The 22,111-nt window shown below is 32.8% G+C and overlaps 2 protein-coding genes across 2 annotated transcripts; one reads left to right on the forward strand and one right to left on the reverse strand.

The window, feature by feature from the left end:
• The first annotated feature begins 1,143 nt into the window (after positions 1-1,143).
• Positions 1,144-6,256, forward strand: LOC107871415 (DNA repair protein recA homolog 3, mitochondrial). The gene is made up of 8 exons (XM_016718347.2): positions 1,144-1,346; positions 2,500-2,557; positions 3,397-3,614; positions 3,835-3,922; positions 4,754-4,926; positions 5,043-5,189; positions 5,307-5,441; positions 5,520-6,256. Exons 1-8 carry the CDS (start codon positions 1,275-1,277, stop codon positions 5,889-5,891), a joined length of 1,263 nt encoding a protein of 420 aa, XP_016573833.1. The 5' UTR covers positions 1,144-1,274; the 3' UTR covers positions 5,892-6,256.
• Positions 6,257-6,308: 52 nt separating this feature from the next.
• Positions 6,309-12,738, reverse strand: LOC107871416 (eIF5-mimic protein 1). The gene is made up of 8 exons (XM_016718348.2): positions 12,570-12,738; positions 10,868-10,891; positions 10,652-10,757; positions 10,427-10,495; positions 9,325-9,818; positions 8,031-8,292; positions 6,697-6,905; positions 6,309-6,580 (listed from the first exon to the last, which is right to left on the reverse strand). The coding sequence occupies exons 1-8, from the start codon at positions 12,572-12,574 to the stop codon at positions 6,514-6,516; spliced, it is 1,236 nt and encodes a 411-aa protein (XP_016573834.1). The 5' UTR covers positions 12,575-12,738; the 3' UTR covers positions 6,309-6,513.
• Between the last annotated feature and the right edge of the window lie 9,373 nt (positions 12,739-22,111).

The following is a 22,111-nucleotide window of genomic DNA, read 5'->3' on the forward strand; positions in this document are numbered from 1 at the left end:
AATTTTAACATTTTTTAATAAGAAGCGTCACAAAGTATTACAGTTTGTAGTTTATTTACGGTGCGTAATTAATGTTTGGATAATTATAAATTGCAGTTGTTCAATTGCTACAGCTTGTATCACTTGTATTCATTCGCTTTAGTGGTTGCATCAATGCACACTATCTTGATGAATACTGTTACGATGGGTTATATCATTCGCTTAATTTTCATGTGTCATGCATACAATCCCGCTATATATATATAGAGAGAGAGAGAGGCGGAATACATATACAAGTCCCTGAACTATTTCACTTTTTTCGTATAGGCACCTCAATTAAGTCAGGTACCTATTGAACCCTTTATTCCTTCACAAATGGTTTCAATTGAGCCCAATTTGCTGACGAGACAAAAAATGTAAAATGCGTATAATACACACGCTGATGATGTGACAAAGTGACGAATTAAATAATGTCACGTGTCATTCTAATTTAAATAATTATAAAAATAATTTTCTAATATAGAGAGTGTATTATACATGTCAGCGCCACGTCAGCAATTGTGCTTAATTGAAACGTTTTGTGAAGGAGTAAAGGATTAATAGGTACCTGACCTAATTGAGGTATCTATACAAAAAAAGTCGAATAGTTAAGAAGCTTGTATATGTATTTAGCCCCAGATATATATACTAGCTTAACACACTATATTCTTTCTCAAACAATGAAATACAATAAAAATAAAGACTCAAATTGATAAATACAACATAGAGTCATCCACCATAAAAAATACATACGACATATAATCGACAAAAGGATTATATTAACTATACATCAATGAAAAAATCGATAAAGTAACAATAAAAATTTGGGGTTTGAAAAGGAGGGGAATTAACTAGGTATTTAGCCATAAAAATCAAATATTTTATTTTATTTTGCTTCATTTGAAATTTCTGAAGTCGAAGATAAAATTATGTTTAATTACAAAACTTACAAATAATATTTAATTATTTGATTTTTTATTTTTTAAAAAAAGTGAAAATCAAACTTTGAATATTTTGCAAAATCCCACATAAAATTTAAATTATACTTTATTTCATGACCAATTTTTTTTCTTATATATTTTCCCTCCCTTCTACCCCCCCTTCCCCCCGCCCCCCCACAACCCAAACCCCCCCTTTTAAAAGAAAGTAAAAATCAATTTTTCTCTAAAACCCCTTTTAACTTAAACCCTAACAAAGAAAAGCTCCTTTGTTTTTTGATTCTTGATTTTGTTTTTTGATTCTTGATTTTGTCAGCAATGGCTTTGTTGCTTAGACTTATACCTCGACGTGAACTTGCTAACTCTTCTTTGCTCTTTGCCTACAAAGGGGTATTTTATTTTTGCTCATTTTTCAGTTTTTATTTATTTATTTGGTGTGTTTTATGTGAATAAAAATCCATTCTTGATGTTGTAGTTCTGTAATAAAAAACAAAATTTTCTTTTGCTTCCACTCCTACACTCTTTGCTTACAGAAGGGTAAGTTTTTTTTGCTCATTTTCAGCTCTGTGTGTTTTTTTGGGGGTTAAAGTAAGAGAGTGTGTGTGTTATGTGAATAAAAAAACAATTTTTGAGTGTGGCCTAGTGTGTTAACGACGTGGTTGAGCATCATGAGGGTGTGGCCGAGTGATCAATGGCGTGAGTTGAGCATCATGAGGTGTGGCCTAGTGTGTCAATGCTGTGGGCTGAGCACCCGAAGGTGTGGCCGAGTGGTTAATAATATGAGTTGAGCTCCATGAGGTGTGGCCTGGTGGTCAATGAGGTGGGCTGAGTACCATGAGAGTGTGGCCCAGTTGTCAATGAGGTGGGTTGAGCACAATGAGGTATGGCCTAGTGGTCAATGACGTGAGTTGAGCAACACGAGGTGTGGCTTAGTGGTCAATGGCGGGAGTTGAGCAACACGACGTGTGGCCTAGTGGTCAGTGAGGTGGGTTGAGCAACACGAGGGTGTGGCCTAATGTGTCAGTGACGTGAGCTGAGCACCATGAGAGTGTGTCCTAGTGGTTAATGACGTGTGTTGAGCACCATGAGGTCTCAGGTTCAATTCCCATCAGAGACAAAAAGCGCTAGGTGATCTCTTCCCATCTGTTCTAGCCTTGGTGGATAGAGTTAGAGTTACTTGATACATGTTGCTGGTGGGAGGTGCCAGGTATTCCGTGGAATTCATTTAGGTGCACGAAAGCTTGCCGAACACCACGGTTATCAAAAAAAGAAAAATCCATTCTTGGGAGTTGGGATTGTAGTTCTGTGGATGAAAATCAATTTTTTTTGCTACTCTTATTCACTCTGTGCTTATAAAAGGGTAGTTTGTAAGACTGCGTATAATAGATCCTTGTGGTTTAGCCCTTTGCGGACCCTGTGCGTAGCGGGAGCTTTGGTATACTAGGCTGCCCTTTTGTTATGCGTTTTATGTAAAGATCCCAATATCTATAGCTGGTGATTTCATAAAAATCATGTCCTTGGGGTTGTTTCTTGAATTTTGCAGGGTTTGAGAAGAAGCTTATTTGGGGTATCGGATCAACTATGCTACTATTCTACTCGAGGTTTGTAAAAATTAGTGACTTGGGGTTATTGTACTTACTGATATGTTTTTCATATCACTTGAGAAAAAACTCATTTGGAAATTTTTTCCTGCTCATATATTTCAATTTAAGAAGGAAAAAAGAACTTGTGTTTTACTGTAAATTGTTGAGAAATGTTGCTCGGATGGTAAGTACACTTTACGTCCAACGAGAAAAAATTTATGAGCTCCTGGAGGGTGGGTGGGGTGGGGTGTATGGGGTTAATATCACACTTTAATTTGAACTGAAGTAGCTGACTTGAAAGCTGCTAGTTGGGCTTTGATGCTTCTATTCCCATTTCCTACGGTCACGTTTGGTTGGAAACTTGAAATTTTGAGCCTTTGGAGTTGTGATTGTTGGACTTGAAGTTGAAACTTGGAACGTAAACTGAGCTTTTGAAGTTGTGATTTTGGGAATTTTGAAGCTCAAACTTGAAACTTAAAAATTTGAGTTCGGAAGTTGAAACATGAAAATTTGAGATTCTGAAGTTTGATTTTTGTAATTTGAAGTTGTGTTTGGACATGCATTTAACTCGGAAAAATTCGAAGTTCTGTGAGTGAAAGTCCCAAGAGCTCAAATTTGAACATAAAAATATGTGAAGTTAGAAAATTTGGTCAAACGCTAGCTGATTGTCTGTCCACCAATATATGGAATTCGAATTCCATATAGATGTATAATTTGCTGATATATTTTTAATATTTTCTTTTGTTGCCTTGTTCAAAAAGTGACGAGGTTTCTTCATTTCCGAGGCTTAGATCTAAATAAACATGAAGTTTTCGTCTCTGGATGCTCATTGCTCCTTGTAATATATTCAATTTCAGGTAAGAAAAAGTCAAACTCAGATAGCAGTGATTCAGGCGACGAGAATTTGTCCAAGAAAGACTTGGCTTTGAAACAAGCACTAGATCAGATCACTACATCATTTGGAAAGGGATCCATCATGTGGTTGGGTCGCACGGAGTCCCCCAAACAAGTCCCTGTAGTGTCTACTGGATCTTTTTCTTTGGATATTGCCCTTGGGATAGGGGGGCTTCCGAAGGTAAAAGCATAAAACCATACCCTCTTTCGTTGGGCATTTCGAACATGGTGAATAAAAATGGTCATGTTGATCATTTGGCTCCTAGATATTATGCAAATAAGCAGCTAGGAGACTATTTTACTAGATATGTGAATCTATGTGAATGGAGAGCTGTCGATCAGTATTAGGATAACAGGTTATTTTCTTATTTCATTAATACTTACGTCTTGCTTTTGTACAGGGACGTGTAATAGAGATATATGGTCCAGAGGCTTCAGGGAAAACAACTCTTGCTTTGCACGTAATTGCAGAGGCGCAGAAACAAGGAGGTTTGTCTTGTTTGTACTTCACTACTACACTAACATGCATTCTCAAAAAAAGAAATCCACTATATCAACTGTACTTGAACTGTTAGATAATCATAGTCGATGATAACATCACTGTGCCCATCGCTATTACAGAACCGTACGTAAGAGTTCACCTCATACGGCTCCTCAAAGCAAAAAAAAAACTACCATTCATTTGCTTTTCCACTTGCAACGTCCATCAGGACCAGGATATATGGGAAAAGGACCCGAGAACAGAATCTCTGGGCTTCTTTCCGCTGAATGTCATTTGTTAACTTGGTTCTATGTTGTTTTAAGCAAAACATAAGATTTTGTTACCAAAATTGGAGTAGAGGAGAAGTTGATCAAGCTGAAATGTACGTTAATGAACCAGAACTTTTCAAATTCTTTGAGAGTTAGTCGACATGGTAGCGCAGCTGTAAAAAAGGAAGTCGACTGTATGAAGAAGAGACCTATAGCAGCACCACAGAGTACCAGAATGATACTCTATCTTACACATGGTGTAATAAGATTATTCTTTTTTTGATAACCGTGGTGTCCGGACATAAGATACATCTATGTTGGAAACTTTTTGTTTTATGCTCTAAATATATACACCACACCCAAGTTGCTCGGACTCTTCAAAAATGTCTGCAGGTGCATGCTGGATCCTCCGAAATTAGTGTATTTTTGAAACAAGGAGGTTCTTCTGCATTTTAGTTGCTTTGTAGAGGGGTTCACGAACGCCTTTCAAAACACAAAGGATATATGCATTTTTAGCTTATTGCGACTGACGCATGGAAATTGCTTATGCTGCTGCTTGTTTCTTTGTAGGTTATTGTTGTTTCGTTGATGCTGAGCATGCGCTTAATCCAACATTGGCCGAGACCATCGGAGTAAATACGGCAAATTTACTTCTGTCTCAACCAGATTGTGGTGAGCAAGCTCTTAGTCTGGTCGATACAATAATAAGGAGTGGTTCGGTTGATGTTGTTGTTGTGGACAGTGTAAGGAAGATTGAAACCGTTGCTTCATGTTTCTTGTTCTTTTACTTTCAGAGTCGATCATATTCATAGTCTCGGTTATCTAAAAACTTTTTCTGGACAATTGACTTCTACGGCAGGTGGCTGCCCTTGTCCCGAAAGGTGAGCTTGAAGGTGAAATGGGAGATGCTCATATGGCGATGCAAGCTAGACTGATGAGTCAAGCACTCCGCAAACTGAGTCATTCTCTGTCGCTATCACAGACCATTTTAATCTTCATAAATCAGGCAAGAGCTGTTCGATTAAATTGCATGTTTTGGATCGATTAGTTCCATTCTGATCGAGACATGCAAAATATCTAGTCGGTGTAAATAACTTGGCTGATTAACTGCACCCTGGTTCAGGTCAGGTCAAAGCTTTCAACTTTTGGCGGATTTGGAGGGCCTAGTGAAGTTACTTGTGGCGGTAATGCCTTGAAGTTCTATGCTTCTGTTCGTCTAAACATAAAGCGCATTGGCCTCGTGAAGAAGGGGGAAGAGGTATCAAGATATTACAACTTCCAAGATTTTTGATTATACAGGCAGTCATTTTGATACGGTATATCATCTATTTTACAGACGATAGGAAGCCAAGTTCTAGTCAAGATTGTGAAGAACAAGCACGCTCCTCCATTTAGAACCGCGGAATTTGAGCTTGAGTTTGGTAGAGGAATTTCCCGCGAAGCTGAACTTATCGACTTAGGAGTGAGACATAAGCTCATTACAAAAGGCGGTGGCGGTTACTACAGTATCAACAATCACAATTTACGGGGTAGAGATGCTGTAAAACATTTCCTATCCGAGAACACTAGTGCAAGGGAGGATCTTATGATGAAACTTAGAGAAAAGCTTATCGGCCACGAGGACAAACAACATGTTGACCCTGTCGAGGAGGTTGTATTGAGTGATACCACCGATGAAGATGCTGCTCCAACTGCAGTTGAGGCATGAAGGTATCGATATCGGACTTTGCTCAACTAATGAAACTGCTGGCTCTTAGCATCATCGGTTTATATCATCACTCGTAATCTGCTCTTGCGCGTATCCAGCTGATATCAGTATGCAACCCGTATGGAGAAAGGGCCAGACTTTCGTTCAATTTTTTTTTCCGGTGACCACCTGATATTCTCTTGTACATAACAGTTGTAACTTCAGAGAGAATCTGTATCAATCATTTATTCAGTAAAGCTGTCTGATGCAGGGAGACATAGGGTGTGGTCAACTAACTTTGTCTAGTTCTAAGTGCGGAAATTTTTTTAAAAACAACTCCAATTTGTACTCCATGTCCAATAACAACTCTGATTTTCAATTTGAAAACAAATGAGTGATCAGTTATTTCACGGAAACTAGTGAAAGTAGTCGAGAAGGTACCACGAAAATAAAGGTCCAAAAATAGCAAACCCATACAGATTTATGTTTTCAAACATCAAGAAGCAGCATAACAAACTGTCAAATTGTGAGAATATTCAGAAGTCTTTCTTATTCTTTCAATCCTCGAAAACGGAATATAACTACTCTCCGGGAAAAGTTTCAGAAATGGTCAGCTAAACGGAGATGATACTTGACCAGAAATTCATTCCTCTTCCTCTGCCTCCTCTAGCCATTTCACAAAGGGCTCCAGCGACTTGACAAAGTTTTGCCTGCCACATTGTTTAGACATGAACCACATTAGGTAAGACATACAAGATTCTAACATCCGAGAGTGAGTCTCATCGGTTATTTTGGCCAAAGAGATTTAGAAGAAACAAATGCTTACCTGCCCTTAAGGTTGGTTCCTTTCCGGAACCAGTGAAGAATGGTATCTTCTGCTAGCACATCTTGTTCATAAAGAGACCTCACAATCTCGGGAAACAGCTTCATCAGTTTAGCATCCTCGTAGCACTGGACTTGGACTTTGTACATTAGTTCCAATTCAAGCTTTCCAGTGGTGCAGAAAGTATTCAACAGTTCTGCCCATTTTTTTACCTACATAAAAAGGAAAAGGAAGAAGAGAACCAGCGATATGTTTTAGCAACAAAAACATCTGTATGTTACTACAAAGATACAAATTGCTAAACAGAACGCAGATAAACATGTTAGATGTTACACGCCAGGATGCATGCATGGTTATAGGTACCAGATAACAGAAAAACAAGCATTATCTACTTGGACAAACTACAAAATCCACTAAGCCATGCAATTGAACATGTGAACAAAACTAAGCTAAAACGACACACAGTTGCTGCAAGGTGTCATGTTAGCTATCGCATTCAGCAGCAATATTTCCAGTTCACTTGCGGAGATGACAGCAAGACTAAATTGCCAAAAATGACGGGACAATCCCATCATGTGTCAACTAGACCTTTCAGCAAATACTAGATATGGTTGTCAATACGTACCCCACTAACACTGTTGATACCTAGTCATATTTCCATACAGAGAATATAAATAACTGACCAGGTACAATGTACATAATAAGCTATTGCTGATCTAAAGTTGCCTATCATATTTTGCCTTCTCGAGTATACATGATATGAACAATTAATTAGCCACCAAATCCCACTAAGAAAAAGTCAACACTATGTAAAAGTTATAACAGAATTTAATCACACCTTATTTAAAAAAGTTAAATCATTTTATCTGCACAATCTATGGAATAAGACACAAGTAGATAAAACAAAAGGGAAAAGAAACACGTGTAAGCCTAGTTGCAATAGCAACAAATGCTTTTTTGTAACTTATCTCATTGTTTTGAAATCCACTAATGCTTGAACCGTGATCACCTCACTTTGACATACACCATAAGTTTGTAACTAAAACAGGAAAAACCAGGAGAAATGGGATAAACTCTGCTAAATTTTTCGAGCAGCATTTAGTCCTAGAAAGATATGCACACTTTTTTGAGTAAGGCAGTGCATTATGTCGCTCGTGTAATGTTATATAGGAAGTAGCTAAGAAGCTTCCTCATTTTGGAACTACAATGAGAATATTTTATATGTTACAATTAGTTGGTTCTACGCAGTTTTTTTTTATTCTGAAGCAGATAACAATTTGCAGTTTCAGAAAATAAAACTACACTACGAAACTTGTAACGACTTATATGTTAATTACCTGGCGAAGAGCAAAATTAGCATTTTGCTGTTGGTTCTTTCCTGACCATTGAATAGCATCCATCAAGACATCCCACAAAATTCGCACAACCTCTATATCTGGTAACTTGGCATCTTTGACATGCTGCTTCACAGTTTCTATGACTTCAGAGATGGCAACTTCTTCAGCTAGCTGAGTTGTTAATGTAGTTTTCATTTCCTTGAGCCTCACCTCAAATATCTTCTTATCATTATATTCCACCAAAGGTAAAAGGCCAGCTTTGCTGAATACGCAAGTCCATAAACCATTAGACATAGCTAGAGTAAGATGTGCTTGAATAAAATGATCATTTTTATTTTAACTCCTACAACCCTTGCTCTCCGGCCAACCAAAAACAGGGAAAGAGCGAAAAATTGCAAAATACATTACTTGTTCAATTTGAACACCAAAAGACTCCTGAATAGGACTTTTTCCTTGCATCATATTTTCAGTTTTACCAAGTAATGTCGGAATTAGGTCGGTAGGCTGGCATAGTGCCTGGAAAATCCAGGCAAAAGCCTTGTTTTAAAAGAAGAATGCTCTAAGCAGGACAAAAAGGTATACCAAATACGAATCCCTATTGAACTGAGACAGCTGAAAAAAGCTTGTAGTAAAGCTTGAAACTCTGTACAAAGAAATCTCAAATCAAGAGATCATCTAACACTGTTCCCCATTTTATCCAACCCAAAACAATTTATTAAATTTATTAATCACGATTAAATCTGTAATGGTGAAGCTCTAAATAGAAGTCTCATCAGCCAATGACCCCATTTATATGTTTTGGGTTGGATAGGTTGATGTAACTCTGTCAGCCCTAAATATGGGGCAAGGAGGCATGTTGGAGGGGGGGTTGATGAAGCCTTAAGCAGGTACATTAATGGAACTCTAGGTGGACAGACTGGGACAGATCTTCAAAAAACTTTTCTGAGCATCATTAATCATCTTATAATAATGATGATAAACACCAGATATTTTTTTATTAAATGAACTGAAATTTTATACTCTTTTAACATGTAAACCGAACAGAATACTACTGATTAGTGATATTAAAGAAAAATGACTACATAATATAAAAGAATGTTAAAAGATGAAAAAAGTGCAAAGGAAAATTAATGAAAAGAGAAAAGAATAATACAGGAATATGAAAAGGGACAGAGCTATGGTGGTGGAGGGTGTAAAAGAATGAAAAAAGTTAGGCCACTTCAGAGTCTCTTCCACCCCACATCCCTACACAGCTATAAAATTCATGTGAATATTAAATTAGAAATTTACTCACGTGAAATGCTCAGAGACAGCTTCAGGCGTCCTCTTAGTAGAGGGGAAGAACTCGAGAAGATCATCCTCCATCTTACCCCGCTTAAGGATTGAGATCAGATCATCAATACTGTTGTCAATCAGATATTCCCTGAAAAAGTCTGTGATGAAAGAGAGAACTAGCCCTTTGGCAACAAGGTTGTCTTTGAGTAATGGCTGGAGAACAGTTTCCGGGGGAAGGCCTGAAAGCTTCTGAGAAAAAGCAAGGGCTGTAAAAATTGAGAGCTTAATCCTTTCATTTTCCTCAAAGAGTTCAAGAGACTGCAACATTTTTCGCATGACATTTTCAAGGTTCTTTATCAGAAACGGTCTTCTTCTCAATATCTTCTGAACATAGATGACAGAAGGCAAAATGGCTTCACGTATAGGTTCACACTCAATCACAGAATAAGGGTGGCGCTCCCCTTCATCAAGTTTAATTGTTCCAGGTTGTGTACGGCCTCCAATGAAGACAACCTATCACAACACCACATGTTAAGATGAAATGCTAAAAAGAAGCACCAATTACACAGCAAAGGGAGAATGGTAATTGACATTGTACCATCCATGCAACACAACAATAAACATTTTAAGCACTAAACATGTTTACAAACAAGATATCTTTTCGACAAGCACGTATGGTATGCTTAATTGCAGCAAATTGAAACAACTCAATGCGGTATATGATCTAACTAGGTAAGAACAAAAAGGTAACAGCCTAAAACAACCTATAACACAACTGACTGCTATACTAGTATCAAAATTTGATATGAAAGCAGTCTTCTTAATACAGGGAAAATAAGACCTCAAGAAATAAACTAAAAAGAAATAAATCAGACTCCATTGGACCAACAAAAAGATACTTTCTCATCCATATACAATAGAATCCTATGTACATGCACTTTGAGGAATATAGTGACAAAGTTCCTGTATGATGATAATGTTATAAATTTGTCATCATAGAACCAACAAAAAGATATTTTTCATCCACCTACTATTAAATCCTATGTATATGCACCTTGAGGGCAATAGTGATGAAGTTCCTGTATGAAGATAATCCTATAAGTTTATTGTATAGTATTTACCTCGAAAAAGGTATCACCGTATCTTGAGAAGTTGAGGTCTGAAGACTCAAGGTTCTTAGCAACAAGTTCCTGTGAATACTAAAAAATTTAGTTTTTCGTTGCCAAGTATTGCCAGCATCAAACATTTAATTGAAATAGATCACCAAGTCGTAGTGGCATTAACATAATAGAATGGACAAAGAAAGAAGTATAAAGCAGTTTTTCAAAATTAAATATCCAAATTACCAAATCACCAGCATTATCCAGATAAATCTGGACCACTGCATCCGCAAATGCTGCAGGGTCCAGCGGCGCTGCAATATTCCGTTTGCGGGTCTTAATCCGCGTACCACTGTAATCATAGGACAAAATCAACAAAAAAATAGCGGACATGCAATGAATAGCAAACAGCAATAATAACAGTAAGAAATAAGGCCGGGGAACAGGAAAAAGAAGCCTTACCCGAGAGTGGGTTTCTCCTTTGAGCTGTCATTCAAAGCAAAAAACAAATCGTTTAATAGAGGAAGACGGACAAAAAGCATAACATAGCAATCTCACAGACTATGCAGCAGAAACAGCATGGATACAAGCTCCACAAAAGCCAGTAAGCCACTGCCGCCAGTGCCAAAAGTAACACAAAACAATGAAATTTGGAGGAGAAGTTTGAATCCTTTTGGCTTGCAACATAAAAACAAGAAAATTCAAGGAAAGCAACAGTAGACAAGTACTACAGTGGATGAACGTACATCAACCAAAGATTACTAGAAAGTACTACAAAAAAATCATTCCTATACATAATCAACTTAAACAATATACATACTTATATCTCTAATTTATACCTAAAGAGAAACTAGTTCAGCGGTCATTCACTATTGCACTTATGTTACTGTATGTTCTTTAATGAATGCACAAAATACTATTAATGAAAGGGATTCACACTATCCCCTTCTCACCCTTTCGTCTTTCTTTAGATAAAAAGTAAATTGGACAGAGAGGCTGTTAGAGGGTCATCTTGCCGCTTAAAAAGAACGAATTCATATCCGTTAGTTCATGAAGGAAAAGATTGATGCTTCGATAAAATTAATTTAGAACTTCTTCAATAATGTATAATTGTTTTAGTGAAGCGGAGATTCTTCCATGTAAACGACTCTTTGTCATTGTAGTTTCTGCCCCTTATTTTTTCAAAATGCAGCTTAAAAAGGACACGGTTTTAAGTCCATCTCTCTTCCCGAAAATAATTTGCAACATTTAAAGTAAATTCCACCCCAAAAATATTGCTTTCAGCCTCACTTAACCAAAAAGGGCCTCAAAAAATAGATCTTCCGAATGTTACGTGAACTATTCCCCGGGATACCCGCCACCTCCCACCAACAAGTACTAGTAACTCCGGCCGCCAAGACCCGTACAAATGAGAAGAAACCACCTAGTGTTTCTATCTCCACTAGTATTAGCTATGTACAATACAAATATAACCATACACCATAGTTACCATCGTTTTCATGTAATTTAGCACCTTCAAAACACAATCAAACTAATAATTTTCCTCAAAATATAGATCTTCCAAATACTAAAGCAACAAAAAAAGCCCTACTCAACTTCAATACCAAAACAGCATCATTCATACCGTAAATCGATAATCCATACGAAATTATCAGACCCAAATCCCTAATTAATTACACATCAAACAGAAAAAGTCGATAAAAGTACTTTAAAAAATCGGAAAAAATTCAGCTACAAGAAGGAGATGTCGAATCCCTGAGTAATTACACATCAAACAGAAAAAATCGACAAAATTATCAAAAAAATCGGAAAAAAAAATCAAAAAATAAGAAAAAAAATGAACAAAAACAAGGAGGGATTGAATCTCTAAGTAATTACACATAAAACAGAAAAAATCGACAAAATTATCCAAAAACAATGGGGAATATAACGGAAAAAATATCAAAAATAAGAAAAAGGGGGGAACAAAAACAAGGAGAGATTGAATCCCTAAGTAATTACACATCAAACAGAAAAAATCGACAAAATTATCAAAAAAAAAAAAGAACAAAAACAAGGATAGATTAAATCCCTAAGTAAATACACATAAAACATCAAAAATCGAAAAAAACATTAAAAAAAGGGTAAAAAATGGAGAAAAATAAGGAGAGAATGAATCGATTACCTCATAAACCAAGATGGAGAAGAATCGAGATCGATGCAGAGACTATCTGCGAGCTTTTTGGGGAAAAAATTGGGGAGAAAAATGAAGAAAAAGGGGCAAATGAGTACTCGTGAGCTGTAGTAAGATATTTATATGCGGGTCATAACATAGCTTTTATATCTGACCCGAGAATCCGAGTTCGAATCTTACTTGCAACATGATGTTAAGTGGTACTATGGGAGGTAGTGTGTGTCCGCGTCTCGTCGTAAGACTCATTTTTATTTGCGAGTTTTCGCCTTTTTTTTTTATGCATCTCGACTAATTTCACTATCTTTTCTTTTGTAATGATCGTAGTGTCCAGACCATCTTTCGTCAACCCCAACAAGTTTTGTGCGCCTCGACTAATTCTACATTTTTTTTATGACCATAGCGTTAGGGCTAGCTTTCGTGTACCTCGACTAATTTCACTATTCATTTTGTAATGACCGCGGTGTTCAGGATAGCTTTCGTAAACCTCAACCAAACTTTTTTTAATGATCGTGGTGTTAGGGCCAGCTTTCGTAAACCACAATCAATTTTTGTGTACCTCGACTAATTCTACTTTTTTATGAACTTGGTATTCAAGCTAACTTTCGTGCAGCTTGACTAATTCCATTATTTTCTTGTAATGACCTGTGGTGTACAGGTCAGCTTTTATAAATATTAACTAATTTCACGGGATATTTGTCACTTCCCACCTCGACTAATTCTACGATTTTTTTATGATCTTGGTATTCGGGCCAACTTTCGTGCACTTGATCTATTTCACTATTTTTTTGTAATGGCCGTGGTGTCCAGGCTAGCTTTCATAAACCTCAACTAATTTCACGAGATTTTTGTTACCTCCCACCTCGACTAATTCTAAGGGTTTTTTTTTATGACATTGGTATTTGAGTCAACTTTTGTGCACCTCGACTAATTTCACTGCTTTTTTGTAGTGACCGTAGTGTCCAGGCCAACATTCGCAAACCTCAACTAATTTCGTGGGATATTTTCCGCCTCCACCTCGACTAATTCTAGACTTTTTTAATGACCTTGGTATTCGAGCCAACTTTCGTGCACCTCGACTAATTCCGCTATTTTTTTTGTAATGACCATGGTGTCCAGACCAACTTTCGTAAACCTCAACTATATTTGTCACCTCCCACCTCGATTAATTCTCTGACTTTTTTGTATGACCTTGGTATTCGGACCAACTTTCGTACACCTCAACGAATTTCACTACTTTTAATAACATAGCTTTCGTAAATCTCAACTAATTTCATTGAATATTTGGACATGCAGTCATTCTTATTATGGACCGCTTTAACCTTAACATGAGACTTTTAACTCTAAATTAAACTTTAACACAAATATCGAACATCAGATGGAAAACGAACAAAGTTTGAATGGTGAAACTTGAAAGGAAGGGTGATAAAGTTTTGAGAAAAGTACATACGTGGCTTTAGCATATTAGTTTGTGGAGGCCCATTTGATTTGACAAAACATAGCCCATATAATTGGAGCTTTGATTTTTAAGTCCAATAATGGGCCTTCTCAATGACAAAGGGACACATACAACTTATAATGAAAATGAGCTCTTAAACATTTGACATTTGACATTTGACAAGACAAAATAACAAACCAAATATAGGAGATAGATCAAGAATTTAAAGTTTATGAATTTATATTTTGAGATATTAAGTTAATATTGCGTAAAATATTTAATATTTTTCTGAACTATGATCAAATTTGCTACGACACACTTCAACTTCAAGAGGGTCCTACTACCCCTGAACGAAATGTTAGTGTATTTTTGTCAACCTTTTTTGCTGACGTGACATCTTTGACGTGAATCCCATTTTATGTAATAGAGGTGTCACGTCAACACAAAAGAGTGACAATAATACGCTAAAATTGAGTTCAGGAGGTAATGAAATCCCTGTGAAAATTGAGAATATCGTAGCAACTTTGGCCATAGTTTGCCTGGGGGGTATCGAATGCTTATCTCGTTAATATACAATAATAGTTGAGTTTATAGTCAAATATGTATTATCTGTTTAGTGAATCTTTGAATCATATTACAAAGTTTAGACACAAGAAAATCCAATTCACGTGAACTCATACATTACAAGTTAGATTTGTCTATCATAATATATCTCATCGAGAGTTTTATTTCGAAGAAATTGAAAGAAAAACTTTGCTAACTATAATAATATATGCTTTGTGTAAGAAAATTCCTATATAATACATGCATAGTCAAATTTAAAATTCCATAGATGTATAACATATGTAAAATTCGTATATAATATATGTATAATTATGTTTAATTAGTATAATATGTGTATTTGGTTAGAAAAAAATAAAATAGTTGAGTACGATCGATTATTTATGTGAAGATCTCGAGAATATCTACAAAGTACATCGATTTATAGAATTTTTTTTTTACTTAAACTCTATGCATGCATAGAAACATGTTTAAATAATAACTTAAATAAGTGATAACGACAACAACGAAAACAATAACAAGATACAAGTGTAATCCCTCAAAGTGACAGAGTGAGGTAAAAAAAAAATACGCTTCGATAATCGGTTTGATTCTATCTCTTTTTATTCTGTCTGAAGAAAAGAATGGATATTTTGAGAAACGTATCGAGAGGGAATTGAATTTGATTTGACAATGTTTAGATCTGATTCCAAATCATGCCTAACCAAAATCAATTCTCCCTTGATACGTTCCTTTAAAATTCGATTCAGAAATATTAAATATTATATGGTAAAACTATGCCTCAATTGTTTTCGATAGATTTCGAGTGTTTTTTTTTTAAAAAATTTAACTCCTCGAAATTTGTGTTTCACCTAGGTTGATGGTCACAGCTAGGCCTATAACTTATATTATAACTTAGATGTCTGCAAATATTGTCACACTACACCAACTACTATAATGTTTTTTTTCAAAAAAAATTGGCAACAAGCCATTATTGACTTACACAATTATGACATAATTAAATTAAAAAATAGTATTGAATCTTGGACCATGGTGGTTGACACACTTGACCATGTTGTTTCATAATATAATGTTTAACAAGATATTGTCTCTTTCTAATTAATTTATTTATAAGTATCTTTTATTAGTGAAAGGTAATATTTAATCAATAAATAAATAACATGTTCAGTAAAATCTAATACGTGAAATATAAAAAGAGTAAAATAAACGTAAATTTTATTCATATTTCACCGAAGGTGAAAAATTATTTTAAAATTTTCTCTGACTAAATTGACCTCTGAGGTGGTGGTACGGATTGCGTACACTTTATCGGCTCCAGACTCCACTTTGTGAGAATATTCTGGATATTATTAAAAAAAATAGTTTTAGTGACTTGTTTGATTTAATTTACAATATGATATAATTTAATTCCAACTATAATCAAACAAAAGAAAATATATAGTAATTAGTAAAATGTTAAAACAAAATACAAAAAAATAAATACAAAGGGAGTTTTTTATTTTTTTATAATTGTATGTGGACCCCAAATTTGTTTGGTATAGTTGTCATATATTGATTTATTTCATGAATCTACAAGCATGACAAAGACAATGAAGTGATGACAATTGGTACATTTTCTTTTATTATTCTATTTGAAAAAAAAGAAGAAGATATATTTATATATTTGGAAATAAATTAAATTTTAATAATAAGAAAATGTTATGGCATATTAAAATTAGTAATTCTAATATATTATGTACATTTTAGTTATAACAAATTTAGCAAGTAGTGACACAATAACTCATTGTTTTCATTTTGTAGAACCACTATATTTTCGATTGAGATTCAAATAATTTTATATTATTTTTGTTTGAATCAATTTTTATTTTACTTGATTCAGAATTATTCATCTGGTTCTTAATTAAAATAATATTCAAGTCACTCTTTTTTAGAACAAGAAGATGAATTTTTTTGGTCAGTTGGAGCATAATTATTTTTATTTTTATTCGATAATAAAGATGAATCTTGATGAGAAACTAATTTACCATCATTTAAAATTTTTCCACTCGAACGAAGAAATCCTGTTCATCTTAGTCCTTAATTTCATATATATATATATATATATATATAACGATTTATGTACATGAGTGTGTTGTTAAGTCAAATCCAGTTACACTTTTAACTACTATGATGCAATTTCATGAACAAGTTATTTTTTATGTTTTGGCATGTTTTACGTCTATAAGCTGCACGTCACAAAGATCTCAAGATTACTTTAACTTTTTAGTGTTTTATAAATTATATCGTATAATTGTAATTGATTATACCGATACATGATCATGAACATAGGCAAAAAAATAAATAAGATGCATATCCTATATAGAAAAAATATATTTTTTCTTACATCATCATCGATCTAATCATTTTAAGGGACATTCAATTTCTTATTTCTTCAATACTTTTTATTGTAGAAAGAACAACCAACTTTTCACTTTTATTACAAGAACTTGTTTAATAAGGTCAAAACTTATTCATAGCTCTGATACCATTTCACTTCTATTACAAGAACTCGTTTAATAAGGTCAAGACTTATCGTAGCTCTGATACCAATATAATATTTGAATCAACAAATATTAATTTAGGAGACTTAATAATTTCTTGGCGAAAGTGGATTTGCATCAACCACAACTCGTTTCATTGATCATTGAAAATCCTCACGAAATGGATGAACTTTCATTGAAAATCCTCACGAAACGGATGAACTTTCTTTATTCACAACCTAGATATTTTTTAGAGATGCAAAATGTTTCACTATCTCGAGCCGTTATCTAATATGAAAAAACTATTTTCCTACATCCATAATTGTGTATTTATAAGAGGGTTAGGGTGAAAGAAGAAAACAAGTTAATGGGCTAACAGACTAATTAATACTCCTTATGACTGAATTCGACACAATGAATACTTCCAACATAGCCTCTCAAGGAGTATTCAATAGTAAAACAATAATTTTATTATATCAATTTTTGAGTTTGAATTCAATTTATAATTGATATGTTTAATTATTAGGTAAAAAAATAAATGAAATTATGAAATTTCCTATTTTGAGGTTGTGGAATACAAACACCTTAAATAATGGATCATTAAATTTTGTATATTAGATCATTAAATAAAATAGAATAATACACATTAAATAAAAATTAAGAATGAAGGGTGGAAAATTATTTATGAGTGAAAACAAGAGATAGAAGTAAAAAGAATTAAAAAAAAGTGAAAAGGTGTCGGAGAAAAGAATCAAAATAAATAGACCAAAATCTCTTATTATAAGTTAATAATAACATTAGGTAAGAATATAAATAGATTGATGAATTCTTCAATCTTATTTTTGAATTTCACTCTGAATTTTTTATTTGATATAAATTTAAACTAGTTTAGACGTAAATTAAGAATATCCGGTGCATGACACATCTTAAGACATGATAACAAGATCACTTAATCATTCACAACACTTTATTACATACTCGTGATTATCATAAAATTGTAAATTACATCACGGATAGCCTGACACATATTACGATAATTGTGTTTATAACAACCAGATCAATCGATCATTAATAACATCAGGTCACATATATTTTAGTTATCAATAAATGTTTTTATCCATCTTCAAATAAGTATTATATTTCAAGACGATCATAATAAATCTTTCATTATAACTAGTCTACCTAACATAATAACGCTTTATTTGGTTATATCATTAAATTTTAAATACCAACAACAACAATAATATATCGTGTATCATTAAATTATGAATATCATATTATTGAATAAAATAGAAAAGGGCACATTATGTAATGATCCAAGAAAGAAATTTTTTAATAATGAAAGATAAATAGAAAAATGAAAAGAAAAAATAATAAAGAAGTGGAGAGGTGCTAGAAAAAAGAATCAAAATAGATAGAATTAGATTTTTTATACTATAAGTTAATGACTACATTAGATAAAAAAAAAAAACAAAGATTGATGAATTCTTTGACCTTAATCATAATTTTTGAATTTGGATCCTAACTGTCACACCCCTTTTTTCGCTCGAGGGATGGAGGTCGAAGGGTTTTTCTAATTAAAGTGACGATATTGAATAAGGATTATTTTTAATTACAAAATCGTCACTTGGAACTGAGTTATAGTGTTCTAAGTCACCTTATTAAATTCCTAATAAAAAGGAAATGACTCTTTGTTGATCTGCGAAAATAAAAAACCGGGTAAAGAATTCTGTTGACCGAGGGGAAGGTGTGAGGCACCCCTCGAGTCCTGTGGTTCAAGCACGGTTGCTTTTATTGGCTTATCTTGACTTAAATTATTTTAATAAGTTATGTTAAGGCCTAAAATTGCTCATTTTTAACTATACCGAAAATGTCTGACTACACCTCTTATGTTAAATAAATTGACAAAAATTAATTTTAGAAGAATATTTGTCAAGGTGCATTATTGCATCCTTGAATTTTTAAATGTCTCAGAAAGATGCGTACACCGAATTTTTAATTGAAACGAATATTTTAAACGTGCCTGGAATTTGCCTAATGTTAAAGACTTTGGATCATCTCTTATAAATTAGAAATAATTTTATCTTGTCTAATTTTATTCTAATTTTATCTTGTCTAATTCTATTCTTATTTTTTCTCTCTTTTCTTTTAAAATTCATGACGAATTTTGGATTAGTCCGCAACTCATCTCGCTCCCTCACAAATAGGTTTTTCCTCTCTTTTTTATGCAATGAAATTTAGAATAAATTGTATCCCATCTCGCTCATTTTCACCTTAATTAATAAATAGGCCCTAAAAGTAAGTGCAGGCTTAACTAAATTTTAACGAAAAATAGTATGTTAATCCCATAATTATTACAAGATTATTATATTATTTTTATATTTCAAATACCACAAATTATATGTTAATGAGAAGAGATATAGGAAACTTTGCCATGCACATACTATGTATAAAAATGCATTTTTTGATAAACTAATAAAGATCAACTAAATTTAAATCAACAATATAATTTTTTTATAGAATCACTATATCTTTTTAACTTCATGTATTTATTCTGTTTCCTATTTTTCTAATATAATCAAATAGTGACTCAAAAGAAACCAAACTCCTCATTCTAACTAAACAACTACATAGATCCATAGTATATATTATTTTTATTTTTTTTGCTAACCATAATACTCATAAATCATAACTTCACAGAATAATTTAGTCACTAACTTAAACTCAAACTCTAACTTATGTTTTAAAATATTTAATCTCAAAATGATGTTAAAAATATAGTACCAAAATGCTAAACCTATTACAAATGCATGCAAATATTATTTTTGAAAAAGTACGTAACTAAAATTGGCCATTAACATTACACCTTTATATAGTCTAACTAAAAATTAATCCTATGATCTTATTTATATTATTTATTATAATCACACTCTTCATGCGTGTTTCAAGCAAGACATCAATTAAAACTGTAGTAGTAAAAAAAATAAAAAAAAATAAATTCAAGGAAACAAAACTAACACACTAAGATCAAATTAACAAATTATTAATTCCATTTCCAGTAATCAAGAGCACTGATCAAAGAAATGAATTAACCCACCGTTAACTAACAATATTCAAGGAAAAACAAAAATATTAAACCGATTACAGATCTGACCAAACGAAAATGGAAAGAAAACAATGAACAAAATCACCATTGGAACACCAACAACACAATTTTATTTGACACATTATTATGCTACAAGAGAAGGTTCGAGGGTTACCTCTTGCATATTAAAATTTAAGCAAAAGTTGTTAATAATCCACTGAATTCCAAGAAATATCAAATGCTCAACTCCTTCTGATTCAAACTGTATGATGAACTAACTAAACGAGAAACACGAACGACGTCACCAAAAACTCGAATGGACCCCAACTTGAACTCAAGTCATCCTTCCTCTTTCCTTTTTTTTTTTTTTTTTAATTTGGTTTCACGTACTCTCCCTTTTTCTCTCTTTCTGTTTTTTTTTTTTTGTTTGTGTCTGAATCTGTGTAGAATAATACGTTCAATCTTTGGGGGTGGGAGTCCTTAAGTAACAGGGTTCTTGGGGGGGAAACTGAAAAGTTGGGGGAACAGTTAGATTAGGGATCAGATAGGGAATTTTAAATTTTGAATTATTATTATTATTTTTTAAATAGAGATAATAATTATACCAAATAAAAATAATAAATAAATAAATAAAATAATAATAATAATAATATACTAATAATTGATTAGTTTTTATATTTAAGAAAATAAAATAAAAGTTTATAAATAGCCAAAAATAAATATAATTAAGATAGTGCTAAAACTACTATCTTATTTATTAAAAAGAAAATTATTTTTATTTTTTAAATTTTTGTATTTTTTTTAAAAATTGGAATAAAATAAAATAATATCTTAAGATTAACTTCATTTAGTTATTTATTTTTTTAACTAAATATTTACTGAAAATAAAATAATAATTAAAATAATATCGAATCAAATATAAATATTTAATATCGAAAAATATATATATATATATATATATTACACTCGGAGAGGATCAAAAATCACGTGTCTACACTAATTTTTCGTCAGACATAAATTTAAACTAGTCCATGGCACCTACTATGATATAACAAGTAGATCAATTCCATTACATCTATTTTAATTATGAATATATCTTTTTTTTGTTATTCGATTAATATTATATTGCAAGATGATTATTATAACATCTCGTCATGATAACTTAATATATGTCATGTGTTGTTTATCTTTTAAATTAGTCTAGACACTAATGAAGAGCATAAGGTGCTGACTAATAACACATAACTAGACGTTTATAATACAGATCGATTATCATAAAGTTGTATTAATTTTTTAATTATTTGTATCATATCGCATACTATGTTAATAGTGAATTATACTGACAAGATCACTCAATCACTTATAATATCACATCACATATATGCTAGTTATCAACAATTTTTTTTTTTTATCTATTTAAGATGATCATCATGAATCTTTTATATAACTAATTTATTTAATATATACCACTTTATTTAGCCATATCATTAAGTTTCAAATACCATCAACATTAACAATGTATTCAATATAATCAACAAATAAAATATAAAAAAAAATATACACAGATCTTATTTCTTTCTATATCATTAAATTTTAAATTTCAAATTATTGAATAAAATATAAAAGTGCACATTAATTAATGATCCAAAAAATGATATTTTTTATAATAAAAAATAAACAAAAACTGAAAAGGAAAAGAAATAACCAAGTTACAAAAAAAGGAATCAAAATAAATAAAAGAATAAAGTATAGACAGATTTTATTTCTACCTCCTATAAAAAAATTTCAAATATCAAATTATTAGATAACATCGAAAAGGACACATCAGGTAATCATACAAAAAATAAAATATTTTTATAATGAAAAAATAAATATAAAACTAAAAAGGAAAAAAACAATAAAGTATTGGAAAAAGTGAAAAAAAATAAAAATT

This window comes from Capsicum annuum, chromosome 5, assembly GCF_002878395.1.
Source record: "Capsicum annuum cultivar UCD-10X-F1 chromosome 5, UCD10Xv1.1, whole genome shotgun sequence".
In the NCBI taxonomy this organism is placed as follows: Eukaryota; Viridiplantae; Streptophyta; class Magnoliopsida; order Solanales; family Solanaceae; genus Capsicum; species Capsicum annuum.